The 16,715-nt window shown below is 40.9% G+C and overlaps 1 protein-coding gene across 1 annotated transcript in view; it reads right to left on the bottom strand.

The window, feature by feature from the left end:
* The window catches only part of LOC111872569 (cytoplasmic aconitate hydratase), a gene marked incomplete at its 5' end in the record, with an annotated part of 23,646 nt that extends 12,382 nt beyond the window's left edge, over nt 1-11,264 (bottom strand). Inside the window, 4 exons of the mRNA XM_023866616.2 lie at nt 2,049-2,284; nt 7,559-7,715; nt 9,703-9,923; nt 11,105-11,264. Coding sequence (XP_023722384.1) covers nt 2,049-2,284; nt 7,559-7,715; nt 9,703-9,923; nt 11,105-11,264 — 774 coding nt within the window. The remainder of the gene's footprint in view (nt 1-2,048; nt 2,285-7,558; nt 7,716-9,702; nt 9,924-11,104) is intronic.
* Nucleotides 11,265-16,715: the final 5,451 nt, after the last annotated feature.

Below are 16,715 nucleotides of genomic sequence, written 5' to 3'. Positions count from 1 at the left end.
ACCGCGGAGGGGAGTGGCGGGGAGCGCTACGTTACCGTGGAGAGGAGGGTGGAGGGGGGTTCTCAGTCGCGCAACATGTTACAGTACAAAAAAAAAACAAAAAACACCATGTGATCTCCTGACAACATAGGTTGTAACATACAGCCAAGCAATGTATGTTAGCTCATACTGTATGTAACATGAATAAAGCTTATATGCAACATCGGCTGTTATTATATAACAGTATAACACAGTAAATCTATTTTACAGAGTAATACAACATAATGGTTAAAAATAACACTTCATGTTTACCATTCTTAAATCTATAGATCATGGGTCATGAAATCCCATCAACAACTGAGCTAATTACAATAATTTTCAGAAATCTTAAAGCTGCAAACAGATTTTATTAGATGAAACATATATTTACAGCTTAAAGGAAACCCCACAAACAGAAATTTTAGGCATAAATCACATTAAACCAAACATACTTCCCCTGTTGCAGAATTTTTATGATTAATATTATATGAAAAAAGAATTTCCATCCCAGCTGCCATATTTATTGATTTCATATTCATGTCATACACATGACTGAAATATCATTTCTTGTTTCCACCATGTAACGTAATGTTATGTTCATGCTGTAACAACCTCCTGATTTATGACATAACAATTCAACTCTATAGATCAAGAGAGTCTATTTAATTTAAATTTAATTTCACCTACTCCCAAATCGGTTCGCTTTCTCATTAGCATTCCTGTTTGAAAACCTTCAAATTTTATGGTTTCACAACCAGGCAAGACCACAAATTTATGTATCTCATGCATATGTGAGGCTGATGTGGGAATTTTGACATTTTATATCCTACACAGTATAAAAGACAAAATTTAGTCCGAGGAATAAACAAAATGAAGCTTTCAACATGTTACAAAGAATATAGAAGTGTTCTGTGAACATTAACTGCCAACAGCTGTAATATGAAATCTGTCAGAGAGCAGTATATTAATTAGCAACATAGAAGCCCCAACATTATGGGTATATAATCATTTGTAACTAAGAAATCCCACAGCATAATTTCCAAATCCCCCTCGTTGGTGTCTCCACCTTATCGTGGTGAGGGGGTTTGAGTATGCCAAGGACCCTGAGAGCTATACCAGCGGTAGCGTAGCTACTGGCAGGGCCTCCCTTGCTGGACAGGTCAAAGGGTAGGCATCAGACGAAGAGAGACACCAAAAACCAAAAACTGATGCCGGAAGCAGCGTCATCAGCAGCGACTTGAAGCACAGAACAAATGATGCTCGAGATGGTTCAAGTTCGTATAGCAACAGGCGTGACCAGAGTGGTTTGAACGGCTGTTGTACTGCGATGTGGAAAGCAAATGGAAAAACTACCACATTATCACTTTTCCTGGACAGTCTCTTTCCAAAAACAGAAGATCACATTAAGTGGAGGAACTGTTTTGGAAGAGACTGTGGACCTGTCATCTGACAGTTACTGATCAATCAATCAATTTCCAAATAAGATCTGCTTCTTTGTAGTAAATATCCCAGGGCATGTAGATATCATCTGATAACAGATGGCTGTGATCAAGTTTCTACTCTCATCATTCCCCCTAAATTGACTACACTTACCTGTCCTCTCTATGAAACACAAAATAATGATGAAAGTCCTCTTCTGGGACCTGGTGCCAGATCCCAGAAGATGACTTTCTTCATAGTCATCGCCGTGAAAACCTCAAAACTTACAAAATAATGATATTTGCTTGTGTAATTATTTATTCATTATTCAGAGAGTTACTACCACACATTGGACAGTAAAGTTATAACAGACATAACAATGATCTTGTGACTGCCATGTTACATTCTTCAGATGGATAAGTGTAACCAACTGAACTAATGCAACAGGATGCTACAGTACAGAAGTTCCATGTACAGCACAAACCTCTTGTCCCACAAGAATTATTGTGCATCATTTGCAAATTAATTATAAAAACATGACACTTGACAAATTAGGCATCAAAATAATGTCAGAAAATACTGTGAATTTAAATTACAAATCATTTGCTCACCTTTGTCATGCCTTCAAAAAAGGGTGGATTCTTAATATAGGTAGATGATGGATCCCACGGGTACAGCTTGCCTTCAGGTGCTTTCAGCTGTGCCCAGTTCGGGCTCCCTGTTTCAATCTTAGCATACACTTCACGGAACATTGCAGGGATAACATACTGCTGTTCTATATCACGAATCTCACAACGTAGTGGCCACACTTCATGGAGGTACACAGGTTTCCCATCAGCATTGTGACCTGGAATGATACATAAAATGGTGATGAACAAAACAAGAAACCATATAATATATGAGATTTTCATGGTTTTGAATACTAATATTATGTTCATTTGGGATGTGCCATACATAGACTGTAAGATAGAGACCACTTTTTCTGAGGGAGGAAGAGGGGTAATGTAGAATCAAAAGAAGAAACTGTCATTATCAAACACATTGCCCTGCACCAGACAATCTGTACTTCAGCAGAAGTATATATAATTATATATAGTAAAGTAAAGCTATCCCGGTACCAGGCCGTGGAGGTCCATAGGGTTGAGACGCTGAGGGTCCCACATTATCTAGACCATCAGCTCAAAGATGGCGATAAGGTTGTCAGCCTTACGCGCCAGCCGTGCTTTACTCCCCGGGAAAATTATTTAATTAATTCCTGGTACTCATTTCTGTTAGAGGATGAGTCGACCCCAAGGCCATAGTGTGGCCAGAAGGATTAGGTCAATTGAAAAAAAAAATCCAATGACCTCATTTGGACTTGAACCCACGACCTTCCAGTTTGTAGCATAGTGATATTATATATATACCGGGTGTCCCAGGAGGAATGTGGAAGACTTTGGGAGGGTGTTCCTTATGTTAAAGTATGCCAATATAACCCAAAACACCTATGTCCAAAGTTGAACAGTTATGGAGATAATGGCCCGAGAAAAGTGTGGTCTTCCGGTCCATGCAATGTACCTGTCAGCTGACAAGTCTTATCGATGTTTGTCCTTGAGTGTGGCGATGACGGCTCACACTAGCCGTAAGCTCGTGTGCTTCCTTCACGGTACGTTGCAGCCACGTTGTGAATGGTTGGTAGGTTAGTTGTGTGGAGTTGCTGAAATGCCTTTTGTGTTTTCACATGTGGAATATTGTGATATGCATTTTGTGTATGGATTTTGCAGTGGCAATGCACGTGCTGCTGTTGAAGAATACCAAAGGCGTTTTCCCAATCGAAGGATTCCATCTCAAAGTGTATTTACGCGAATTCACCAGACATTGTGTGACACTGGTTCTCTTCTGAGTGTTTCTGTGCACTCTGAAAGGGAGGATGTACGAATGATAAACACACGAAAGAACATTCTTGAGATGGTTCAGAGAAGTCTGCGTCTGTCCATTTGTAGAATGGTCTCTTGCATTGGCGTATCACGTATGCAGGTGTGGCGAACTATACATGATGAAGAGTTGTATCCTTACCATGATCAAAGGGTACAACATCTGGAACCAGGCAACCAAGCTCAATGTATGGATTTGTGCCATTGGATAAAAGCTCATCCTGAACTGTTAAGCGTCATTTTATTCAGTGATGAGGTGTCTTTTTACCTGGGACGGTGTAAATAATTTATGAAATGTGCATACATGGTCCCATAATAATCCACATGAGATAATGGTAACAAAATTTCAAAAGAGATTTTCTGTGAATGTATGGTGTGGTGTGCTTGGGAACAGGTTGATCGGACCTTTTGTGTTTCACAACAATTTAACTGGAAACACGTATGAAGCCTTCCTGAGGAATGAGTTACCACGTTTGTTGGAAGACATCCCGTTAACGATAAGGAGCCGAATGTACTTCCAACATGATGGGTTCCCCCACATTAAACTCAGCATGTGAGACACTACTTAGATGAATCCTTCCCTAACCGCTGGTTAGGTCGCGGTGGGCCCGTTGCATGGCCACTGAGGTCGCCAGATCTTATGCCTCTAGATTATTACCTCTGGGGCCACATGAAGACGTTAATCTATGAAACTAAGGTCGATTCATGAGAAGCATTGCGGATCGTATTTTTGCAGCGGCAGAACACATACGTCACCATCCAGGCAATATTGCTTCTGCTACCCAATCCCTCACGATGCGTGCCGAAAACTGCACTGCAGCTGGTGGAGGACACTTTGAACAATGACTATAAAGCAGGTACTCTATTTTAGTACAGTTATGTAGTCAGCTTATACCAGAATGTGTAGTCAGCCATGTTACGTCACGGCTTGCCATTCATGTGTCACGTACAGTGCTTGGAACCCTAAGGACAACTATGACATGGCATGTGAGATTTTTTGTAGTTAAATTTAATGGCTTCATGTCATTCACAAGTTAGTTTGATGTTATGTACATTATTAACATTACAGAAACCACATTTTCCTGCCAGTTTTAATATGTATTTGGTAATCAACAAGTGTGTAACACCTGTCAAAGTTTCACACTTCCCTGGCCGTTATCTCCATAACCGTTCAACTTTGGACATAGGTGTTTTGGGTTATATCGTCATACTTTAACATAAGGAACAACCTCCCGAAGTCTGACACATTCCTAGTGGGGCATCCTGTATATACATATATACACATACATAATATCTACATGCACAGACAAATAAGGACAAAACTACTCTGGCAGCATGGAAGAACCTACAGACAAGGGTGCATACAAAAAAAAATGATAACACTATATCAGCATTCTTATGATCTGCACAAATAGCACACGTAATATTCAAGGTGCAAAGGGAATGCTGCAAAAATAACTCCAAGTGATACTCAAGCAAGTATCTTTTAAACAAATGGACTATGACAATAAGGAAAACACCGGGATGTTCATTAATTTTAATTAAGGCCAATTTGTTTTAACCACAAAATATCGTGTCCAAATGCGACACCAAATTTTGACATACAGTGTAACAATTTCAGAAGGATAATAGCCGCTTGACGATGGCTGTATACAGCTGAAACATATAGTGAAAAAGAAAGGTTGCTAAATAATAAGCTGCATTTAAGATGGAAGTATTTGTGACATAAATGATTTAGTAGATGTGATTTGTCCACTTTATTTAGATTTTGAGACTAGATTAATTTATAATTTACTTTTGATTTTGAGCAGGGAAACGCCAGTCTTTCTGTCCCCATCTATGGCAAAGATGAAGGCATCATGACCCCCCAAAAGGTCTGCACATATCTATTAAAATGCATGCTGCAATAACCCAGAACACAGTAATCTTAAATAACCATACAACTTATGGGGTCTGACAAAATGATACTGAGACATGTACATGACAAACCATTCACAGTCAGATTTCCTGACAGGAGTAAATGGGAAGACAGGTTTCAGCCTGATAGAAAAGGGGGACTGATCTGGTATACAGATGGTTCCAAGATAAATAAGGGTACTGGAGCTGGTGTGTTCTGCTATGGCATGAGGCGGAAACTTACTCATAGTTTCAGCCTTGGGCAGTACACGACAGTATTCCAGGCAGAAGTATATGCCATTGAGGCATGTATTATGGAGAATCTAGATAGGAACTACAGAAATTGGAACATCTACATTCTATCTGACAGCCAAGCTGCACTTAAAGCGCTTGACAAACACCAGATCAACTAAAAATTGGTTTGGGATTGCCACCAAACTCTCATGGAACTGGCCAAACATAACAGGGTACAACTGATATGGGTGCCAGGGCATGAGGGTATTGCTGGAAACAGCAGATCAACTGACTAAGACTGGAGGTGAACATCCGTTCATAGGACCTGAACCAGCCTGTGGCATCTCTATAGGAGTTGCCAGAAAGGCAATCAGGGACTGGACAAATATGAATCATAAGAAATACTGGGGATCCTTGACTGGACTCAGGCAAGTAAAGGGACTCATACAAGGACCCTCTACTAAAAGAGTCAAGGAACTGTTGANCTATGGGAGTCGTTCCTCTTACTCTCAGTGTATATCGTGTCTCGTGTGCACTATAGTGCCAAAACATGTTGTGAAATAACAAGTGAAATTGAGTGCACTAAAAGACGGACACTGCATACATATCATGGACGAAAATCAGTGCAACAGGACGCTAAAATACAACATTATGAACTGTTGAAGTTGAACAGGAACCAGCTATGATGGGTGGTAGGACTACTTACAGGACACTGTCACCTCAAAGGACACCTCTTCAAATTGGAGCTAAGTAACAGTCCAACTTGTGAGAGGTGTCAAGAAGAAAATGAAACAGCCACGCATATCCTGTGTGAATGTGAGGTCTTAGCTTATTTCAGATTGCGCCACTTGGTTCAATATTTTATGGAACCAAGTGACTATTTCGACGTCCCCACAAAATCCTATGCTTCATTCAAAGCGCAGAATTGCTGAGGGGATAATCAGAAGGGGAGGCACAAGAAATCACTGTGGTTGTGGTGCAAGGGCCAAGAAGGCCCACCCCTTATACATACATTCATTCATTCATTCATTCATTCATTCATTCATTCATAACCATACCTCTTACAAAATTTCTAGGAAACCAAATTCTAAACTTTTACTTTCAGTGTTACAGTTATGACTTTTAACCTTAAACATACCAAAAGTGAATTAAAAAATGCCATGGCTTTGGTTCACAAGCGAACTATACCAACCGAGCAACCGCTGTTTGTTGGCAAAGTTAATGCCAACTTTAGTGGACAGAGGGTGTCGCATGGTCAGCGAAATGGATCCCCATGGCTGTTAATCTCGGTTTTATAGACCAGAGCTGCTACTTTTCCATTCAAGTAGCTCCTCAGTTATCCTCAAGAGGCTGAGTGGACCCCGTTTCAGACCCACTACTTCTCAGAAAATCTGGTAGTGCCAGGAATCGAACCTGGAATCTCTGGATCTGTAGCCAGGAACTCTGACCACTAGACCACAGACGTGGTCTACCAAAAGTGATTGGAAGACATAATTATTTCTGTTCTAATACTGATTTTATAAATATAATCAAGGCTTTTAGAATATAATTCTAACATGATTTACTGTCCTCCCAGGCTTATGACGTGTTACAGTTTCTGTGATAGCTTACCAGACAACTTCATATACGTAATTTCAAAAAATAAAATTTTCAACCTTAACAAAGAGCAACAATCGGGATCTCAATTAAACCACCAGTTCAGATGATTGGTCAGTACAGAAACTGTCTACAGTCTGGATGGCCAGGGAATCTGGGTTTGATTCCTGGTTGTGGCATGAAATGTTTCTTCCTCAATAGCATCCAGACCTTATTTGGGGTTCACCCAGCCTCCTATCCAATGTGCACCAGGGGCCATTTCCCCACAGGTAAAACAGTTGGGTCGTTAAGCTGACTACTCACCTCCACCTAGCATCAAGGTTAAGAAAGCATGCAGCTATTCCTCCATTCCCTCATATTCTTCATAGTGTGATGCTTAATCAGTTAAGCAAAGGAACAACTTTATTTTCACCTTTACTTTATACATTTAAACCTTCTAAATTTAGCCTTAGAAAGAAAGAAAGAAATCCTTGAAATCATACCCAGCGGTTCCTTTTGAAAGTCGATATCCACCCGTCCAGCAATGGCATAAGCTATGACAAGCAGGGGTGAAGCAAGGTAATTTGCTCGAGTATTGGGATGGATGCGGCCTTCAAAGTTACGATTCCCAGAAAGAACACCACAACACACAAGGTCATGCTGTAAGATGAAAAGGAAGACCACATGACTACCCTGATTCCACTGTATGACAGACCACCTTATTTACATAAATAGAAAAACAATATAATATTGTTAAAATCATCCAATTAACAACAAAGATACTCCACCTTAAAATCATATGGAATTAAAATCTTATTCATTAATAATGTTAATGCAATCCTAATCCCATAAATATTGTACTAGCTGTCAGATATTAATGACATTGTGTCATATTTATAGATCAAAGACTTGCATTTCTTTAAAGTGAATATGATATATTTCCTTTGACAAGTACTATCTCATAGGATGTACGAAGAATTCTCACAATTCAAGATAAACCTGAAATTTATGTACTTTTCATGCTGCTTTCTGCCAATTAAAAGTAAAACAAAGCAGGCTTATAAGATTAAGTGGCTGGCAACATACTGTCTTCTTGTTCAAATCTGCTCAGTTTTGTTTCATCCATGTCATAAGCAACATATGTGTACATTCTGTGAATAATGCCCTTCACACTATTTACGCAACACATAATATTGACATCCATTTCAAATAATACATCACCCTCAAATGTGCATTTAAGTTGCTGGTGGATACTTGGAACACTTCTTCTAACATGCTTTGTTATTTAATTAACATTTTGTTTAATTTTAAATAAAATTCCTTAATCCTGGTATGTCTTGGTCTTACTTTCAAATTGCAATGACTGTTTAAACTTTCCAAACGGAACCCATGTTAACAGAACTTATTTCTACAAGGAATCACTTGACTGATGTACTGTGGGATTGTCGATGTTCTAAGAGACAACCACGTAAAACTGTAACTATATATTAAATTGTATAAATTGAATGTACAGAATAGCTATGAAGCTATGTGGAATGTCGACATTCAAAAGTTGGCTGGCCCTGAAAAGGGAAGTTTGTTCCACCGTGAGTGCGCTGGCAGAATTTGCTCTTTTGTAGCACACCAAGTCTTTACAGCCATTCAGCTGGTCTGTCTGGCCGGTGATTTGGTGCTGCATGCGCCGGTAGGAACAGCTGCCTGCGGTTCGGGTGATGACTGAGCCGTTCTCGGCTTGGTTGCTGGAGAGCTGCGGCAGCTACATTAGCTGTCTGGTAGCAGAGCGTGGTTGCCAGAAAGTTTTGGAAGCTACGTTAGCTGTCTGGTAACAGAGCACAGTTGCTGGAGAGTTGTGGCAGCTATGTTAGCTGTCTGGTAGCAGAGCACAGTTGCTGGAGAGTTGTGGCAGCTGTCTTTGGCGCAGTAAAGAGCCGATGACTCCGATGACTGAATATGATCACTGATGGTTGCAAGCTTTGGGCTCCGCCTTTTATACCATGCTTGCTGGGCGGAGCTTAAACTTGCAGTTCTGACTCTGAGTGCTGATTGGCTAGCTCGCGCTATAATATAAAGGTGGGCTAGACAGAGAGTGCTGTATAAATATGAGCGTTGGCAGCAATGTGAGGCAATGTGATACTGACTAGGAGTTTAGTGCTGTCTGTTGGACTAGTGAAACCACGTGTTAGTATGTGGGATGTTTAACACATGCTTCCTACATCACTCTGTATACAGGATTGACTACTGCTACAAATAATGTAATAATCGGAAGCATTTATAGCTTATTACATAGTGACAGGGCCGGTCACGGTAGCCAAGTGGTCTAAGGCATGCATTGTCTTCAATCACTCGAAAGCCGAGATCATGGGTTTGGATCCCACACAAGGCATGGATGTTTGGTGTGTATGTGTTCATTCTGTGTTTGTGTTATCCTGTGTTTAGGTAGAGGCCTTGCGATGAGCTGATCCCCCATCAAAGGAGTCCTACCATCTGTAAAAATGATCACTGGAACTAAGAAATCAGCCCTATGCTCCAAAGTGGGAGCAAAGTGGAAGAAAAAACATAGTGATAGTTTCCTGCAGTTACTGAGTACAACGCAATACCACCGTTATCAAGTTATCTCCCTCATGATACATCAAATAATTCTCTTTACCTTTTCAATGGCTTCAACCACAGTTTCTGGCAGTGGGCCACTGTTTCCTATACAAGTCATGCATCCATAACCAACAATATCAAAGCCCAATGCTGTGAGGTAAGGGATGACACCACTTTCCTTCAAATAGTACGTGACAACACCCGAGCCTGGCGACAGACTCGTCTTGATGTAAGGCAGCACGGACAGTCCAGCCTCCACAGCTTTCTTTGCAAGAAGTCCTATATTTACACAGAAAGTTTTTACAGTTACTGATTACAGTGAGATGTTCCCACAGATGGCTCTCCCTCATTTTATGTTAAAATTAAATACTCCCAAGTCAGTATTAGTTTAAAATTACTTCCATTTAAGAGCTTCCTCAGTTTAGTGTTAAAATGTAAGTCTATCAAAGAAATCTTAAACAGGGGGTTCACCTCTAGTTACAATCATATATCAGCAATTAATGTTAATGAAATAAACATATATTTATTTCCTTTATTTTCTATTTATGCTGTCATAACAACAATTGCATTAATGACAGGATACTGGAACAATATAATACTTTTAATTATTTGGTATATATTATATCCTATGAAGGAGAAAAGGATTTGAATGTAAAAACTGTAAACTCTATAAAAGATTAGGAGTTGTACATCAGATCTTTAAAACACCATTAGTTTTTAGACACACAAGAAAAGGTTTTTACTGCTAGTGGGGTGGGACTAAGATCCTTGTACTGCGGCCACTTCTGGCCTATGTACCAGCCCCAGATGATAGGTGAGGGTGATTGTGGAGCAATTGGTGGAATGAAGATTGGCAGGGGAAACCGAAGTACTTAGAGAAAACCTGCCCCAGCGCCACTTTGTCCACCACAAATCCCACTTGACAAGACCCGGGATCGAACCCGGGCTGCCACGGTGGGAAGCCAGCAACTAACTGCTTGAGCTATGGCATGGCCCAAGTTATAAGTTACTTGCTAGACAAACATTACCTCATGACACTGAACGACGGCCAATAAGATAATGTAAGATATGCATCAGCAAAAATGTATCAGGACTGAAGGCTGTACACTTTTGCACCACAAAATCAATCAAGGAAAACTACAAAAAAATTATAGATAGAACAACATTGAAGAGATTGGAAAGAACACGTCAAGATGAACTTTAACAGAATTCTGAAAAAGATTTTAAAATATCAGCCCTGTTCTTTCATGAAATGAACAGCTACCTTTCATGTGCATGGTAATTTAAGTTCTATTTGTGAAAGCTATACAAGCCTTTCTGCATTATCTTACTTACACTGACAGAACTGGAAGACAGGACCCCCATATCTGGACACAACATTTTACTTGAATGATGACACAAACATGGTTATTCATGTAACACACAGACATAAATTAGCAGGCAAGGAACTGTGTATTTACCTGCTCCAAGCATGACACTTGGGTTGCTTGTGTTGGTGCATGACGTAATGGCCGCAATAACCACTGAACCATGATGCAACACATACTCGGAACCCTCATAAATGAAAGGAGCCGATGAATCGAGTTTATTTTCTGGTAAACCAAATCCCTTGAAACCAATCTGCAACAAATTAAGATATATTTACATTTATTATTACTGGCTTTCTGAACTTTGCCCATAATCCATTATTCTAAACCATAACACAACTTTTCAGAAGCTGGATTTGCTCATATCCTCAGGTGATGAGTACGTATTTAAAAATTAAAATTCGCTTAGTGGGGGGTGGAGTCCAGCTAGGTCCACTCGGCATGGCGGGCACTGATTGGCCTATCGTACCTGCCCCGGGTGATTATGATGATGGAGAATTTTGTGGAATGAAGATTGGCAGGGGAAACCGAAGTACTTGGAGAAAACCCGCCCCAGTGTCACATGGTCCACCACAAATCCCACTTGATCAGACCCAGGATTGAACCCGGGCAGCCACGTTGGGATGCCAGCGACTACATTTTCTTTTTATTCCTTTAGTGGGGGGTGGAGGCCAACTGGCTCCACTTGACATGGTGGCCACTGATTGACCTACTGTACCTGCCCCAGGTGATTATTTATGATGATGTAGAATTTGGTGGAATCTGTCCTAAATTCTCCATCAACATAATCAGCACAAATCCCACTTGACCAGACCCGGGATCGATCCCGGGCTGTCACGGTGGGAAGCCAGCGACTAACCACTTGAGCTATGGCATGGCCATAGTTGGTTCTGTTGGAAAGAGCTACTTCTGATTATTAGACAAATCAAGTGGTCTAATTCAAGGTCCTATCCTAGCATTTGCCCGGACAGGAGGTGGAAAACAACAAAAAGCCTCAGTTAGGATTGTTGGTGCCCCAGTCAACATTCAAACCAGCCCTCTCCCAAATACAAATCAGATATGTTACCACTTGAACCAACTTGCCTGGTATTCATGACATCACTGGATGTGAAGAACCAGAACTTGTCCTTGTTTGGCTACAATTTCTGTTACTGTGGCATACAGACCCGTTGCTAAGCTGTGACTCTGTAATCAGCGATCGTTTCTGGGCAACAGCTCGGTAAACACATTGATGTTGCTAAGCAGCAGATTCTTAATAATGCACAGTTGCATTACAACAGTGAAAATTGGGGGTTTCTATGTGGTCCGTGCCAAGATGTTATAAGCAAGGGACAAAGTTAGTTATCAGCGGAGAATTCAGTTCTGCATGAGAGTATGTAAAAAGAGGACCTCAGCACACGAAGCTGAAAAATCTTCACTATTAGAAACCGTTCATAAGAAACCACTGGTGAAGACACAGAAGGCTAGAAAAGGCTTAGCTGGTGCTGTGATGATTTGTGAATTGTGGAGATTAGTGGCGAAAATGTAACTGTTTGTAGTTCCGAGCCAGGTGTATAAGTGGTCAATAAATCTAATCAACAATTCAAATCCCACCTACAGTTATACATATCCGTGTCATTATGATCATATTCTTGTCTCAACTAATGCTGAAGTGAAGAATGTGTGGACCTAGACATCCAATTCCTCATATGTCTTCATGATCAATGAATAATTACGTAGTTAAGCACAGGGACAACTTGACCTTTTACATATTCAGTACCACGAACCACATTTAGAGAACTCAGAAGAGTTTTATTCCTTGGTACAGAACATTTTTGGATTCTAATATATTCAAGCATATTTAGAATGATCAAGTCAAGGAGGATGAGATGGGCAGGGCATGTGGCACGAATGGGGAGAGGAGGAATGCATATAGGATATTGGTGGGAAAGCCAGAAGGAAGGAGACCACTGGGAAGACCAAGGCATAGGTGGGTGTAAAATGTTAAAATGGATCCTAGAGAGACAGGATGGGATGGGATGGATTGGATTGATTTGGCTCAGGATAAGGAACAGTGGAGGGCAATTGTGAACACGGTAATGAACCTTCGGGTTCCATAAAATGCTGGGAAGGTCTTGAGTAGCTGCACAATTTGCGGCTTCTCAAGAAGGGCTAAGCTCCATTAGTGACTATACTTTATTGCATATGTAAAAAAAATATATATATATATAAAGTTTTCCCTGTAACAGGCCGCGAAGGTCCATAGAGTTGTGAGACGCTGAGGATGCCACATTTTCTAGACAATAGGCTCATAGATGGCGGTGAGGTTGTCAGCCTTACGAGCCGGCCGCCCTTTACCCCCAGGAATATTGCTGGTACTCATTTCTGTTAGAGGCTGAGTCGACCCCAGGGCCATAGTGCGGCTGAAAGGATTAAGAAAATTGAAAAAAATCCACCTCATCGGGATTCGATCCCGCGACCTTCCGGCTTGAAGCATAGTGCCTCAACCAACTACGCTACCGCGTGAGACAGACATAAGCATACACTGGCCAAGGAGCGAGCCATATTGGCTTCCATCTGCATGAGGGCTGGGGGAAGTAACCAAGCAACCCTCAGATCCTGAAGTAATCAGATTTGTATATTAATGTTTAATTAAATGCAATTCGGTAATATAGAAAAAACGTGAAGCGGCAGGGAGAAATGTGTCCTTGTGCCTTTGAAGAGAGGGCATTGTACTAACAGAGCACCGCATTTCCGCAGCTTCCAGCTTACAGTGAAGTACACAACAAGAATAAACACAGAAGGGGTGAAAGTACAGAAATACATTCCTCATCAAGCAAACATGATTCAGCACTCAGCAGATACGAAATCTTATGACTCACAACCAACTTCTACAACTGAACCGCTTAATTAGTCCCTCACTGACCTTTGAATAGCTCAGAACATTCACCCCTAAACCACCGCCAACTTACCAATTCAGTTCATTCACCCCTACACCACAAACTTACCAATTCAGTTCAAGAAATAAGGGCAAAGTTATTATTGTACCCTAAAAGCAACCCAAGAGGCATTACGTGAGGGCAGAGGAGTTGAAAAGTTCTGTCAAAGCAGAACAAGCCCAGAAAAAAATAGAATATCCGACCCTGAAGATGGAAGCGACATGCTCTCCCGAAACCTCGGCTGATTTTCGACTGACTACATGGCATTACATCCCAGAAAAAGAATTCTTTATAACAACCGTTGTCAGAACCTCGAATCCTTCACAAGATGAAACAATTGTGGCATACTTCGGCAGCTGATCAATTATATTTCAATTACATATTGTAGACCTGTTAATTCAGATGTGAGGAAGCGCTCTGTGGGATTTCGGGTTCGTACGACGGTGACTACGAAGAACAGACTATCTTTTGGACCGCAAAGTCGTGTCGGCCGGTAAAGTTTACCGATGTCTACTACTGCTTGCCTGGTTTACTCTCCTACTCTGAAGATGGAGGCGGTACACTCCTCCGAAACGTAGAGTAACTTGTACCAGACAATACGTCATACCCCAGCACACAATATTCTTCGAAGCTTCGCTAAATTATTACAAAGAATATAAGACTTTGTTAATATTCGCGCGTTTTGGGAGACCGCTGTTGATTGCTGAATGAACACGTTATAGTTTGAAAATCGAAAACAAAGCGTCATTTTTCTCTGTCTCAAAATCGCAATACGAAAAAACACACACTGAACATAAAATGAATATTTCCCTTTTCCGCAGAATGTCTGGTGCAAAAATGTTTCTTTTTAATAAACGCTCAGCGAATTACAATTGATATATATACAAACGCACGATCGTTTTGATGTAAATTGTCTCGTATTTTTTTCCGATTTTAACCAAAACTTGAGTATACAATTTTCTTTTATTGCTGGTGGGGTGAAACTAAGTCCCTTGTACTAAGTCCCGAGTACTTCCGTTTCCCCTGCCAATCTTCATTCCACCAATTGCTCTACAGTCACCCTCACCTATCATCTGGGACTGGTACAACAGGCTAGAATGGCCGCAGTACAAGGGACTTAGTCCCACCCCACTAGCAAATCTAATGAAAATACACAACTTAGCCTAATGCTACAGAGCTGATCTACATTTAAATATGTGAACCTACATGGAGAAAGAATTTACTGTACGTTGCTAAGGAACGACGTTTGTAATACATGTCTTCTTGAGAAACTATCAGTTGTGCAACTCCTCAAGAGCTTCCCAGCATTTTATTGAGCCCGAAAGTTCATTACCGTGTTCAAAAGAGTCCTTCAATGGTCCATATCCTGAGCCAGATCAATCTACTCCAAACTATCCCATCATATTCTCTAAGATTCATTTTAATATTGTCCACGCACCTATGACTTGTTTATAAAAAATATGTACAGAACTATTAGGTTTATTTTGGTCTCTATCCATCGTCTGATATATATAAGACAAAAACAACGTTTCCGAGACTGGATCTGTCTCCATCCTCAGGTGGATGGGATAGGATAGTCGGGCCCGTTAGAAAGAGGTACTCTCAATCACTGAACTGCCGTTTCTTACGGGTCCGACTGAGTTGGTCTATCCTGCCGAATCGACGTGAGGACGGAGACAGATCCAATATCGGAAACGTTGTGGTTTTTTCTTATATATACCAGACGATGGATAGAGTCCAAAATAAGCCTAATAGTTCTGTACAGCATACACCATCGTCAGAATCCTTTCAAGTCTATTTATAAAAAAAAATGTTTTCTTTGTGATATAGATGCATTTGGGATTCATATGAGGTAAGAGGCACAGCACACAAAACTAAATTCGGCCTACATTCTAAACCGTCCAGCACTTCAGATATTAATCGGTATGTAATGGGTTGTTTTCGTGTCCTTCCCGTAGCCTTGTTCTTGCATGAAGAGTATGATGCCTCCGGGAATGGTTCCAAAAGATGTACCTGATAATGGCCACAATAGGCCCAAAAATGTAGTACATGCAAACGCAAGGCGTGTCTATACCAGGACTGTGTGGACCGAATAACTACTGAACATTATATTCCACACAACATGACGCTACAGTATAATAAACAAACTACGTGGTTTTATTCCGCAAGCGAACTATACCGACGAAGCGACCGCCGCTTGTCGGCGAAGTTAGTGTCAACTTAAGCGGATAGAGGGTGTCGCGTGGTCAGCGCAACGAATCCCCACGATCGTTAATCTCGGTTTTCTAGACCGGAGACGCTATTTCCTTGATATAGGTCCTCAATTATCCTCACAAGGCTGAGTGGACCCCGTTCCAGACCCACCACTTCTCAGAGAACCTGGTAGAGCCGGGAATAAAACCCGGACCTTTGGATCTCCAGCCAGGAACTCTGACCACTAGACCACAGAGGCGGTCGACGCTACAGTATAATATTTGGATTAAATGATATTGTATGCAGATTCAAGTGGTCACAAATACAAGAGTCGATATGCGACTAAACTTCTCTTGGAGGGGAGGGCATGAAGATCCACAGGTCACACATCTACCAATGTTACTAAACAGTTATTAATAGAAAGGTAGACTACCTGGTTTAAAAGTTATACTGCCTACTGGGAACAAAGAGAGAAAAGGATCTGTCGCAGGTACTTATGAACAAATGGGAGTCATCGCATCTCATTTGTACAGTCGGTATACAAAATTGTTAAATTTCGTTATCATAAAAGAGTTTAAATATGTATAAAGCCA

This window comes from Cryptotermes secundus, unplaced genomic scaffold (genome assembly GCF_002891405.2).
Source record: "Cryptotermes secundus unplaced genomic scaffold, Csec_1.0 scaffold1045, whole genome shotgun sequence".
Taxonomy (NCBI): domain Eukaryota; kingdom Metazoa; phylum Arthropoda; class Insecta; order Blattodea; family Kalotermitidae; genus Cryptotermes; species Cryptotermes secundus.
The sequence above is the reverse complement of the archived record's forward strand: the minus strand, read 5'-3'. Positions and strand labels throughout refer to the sequence as shown.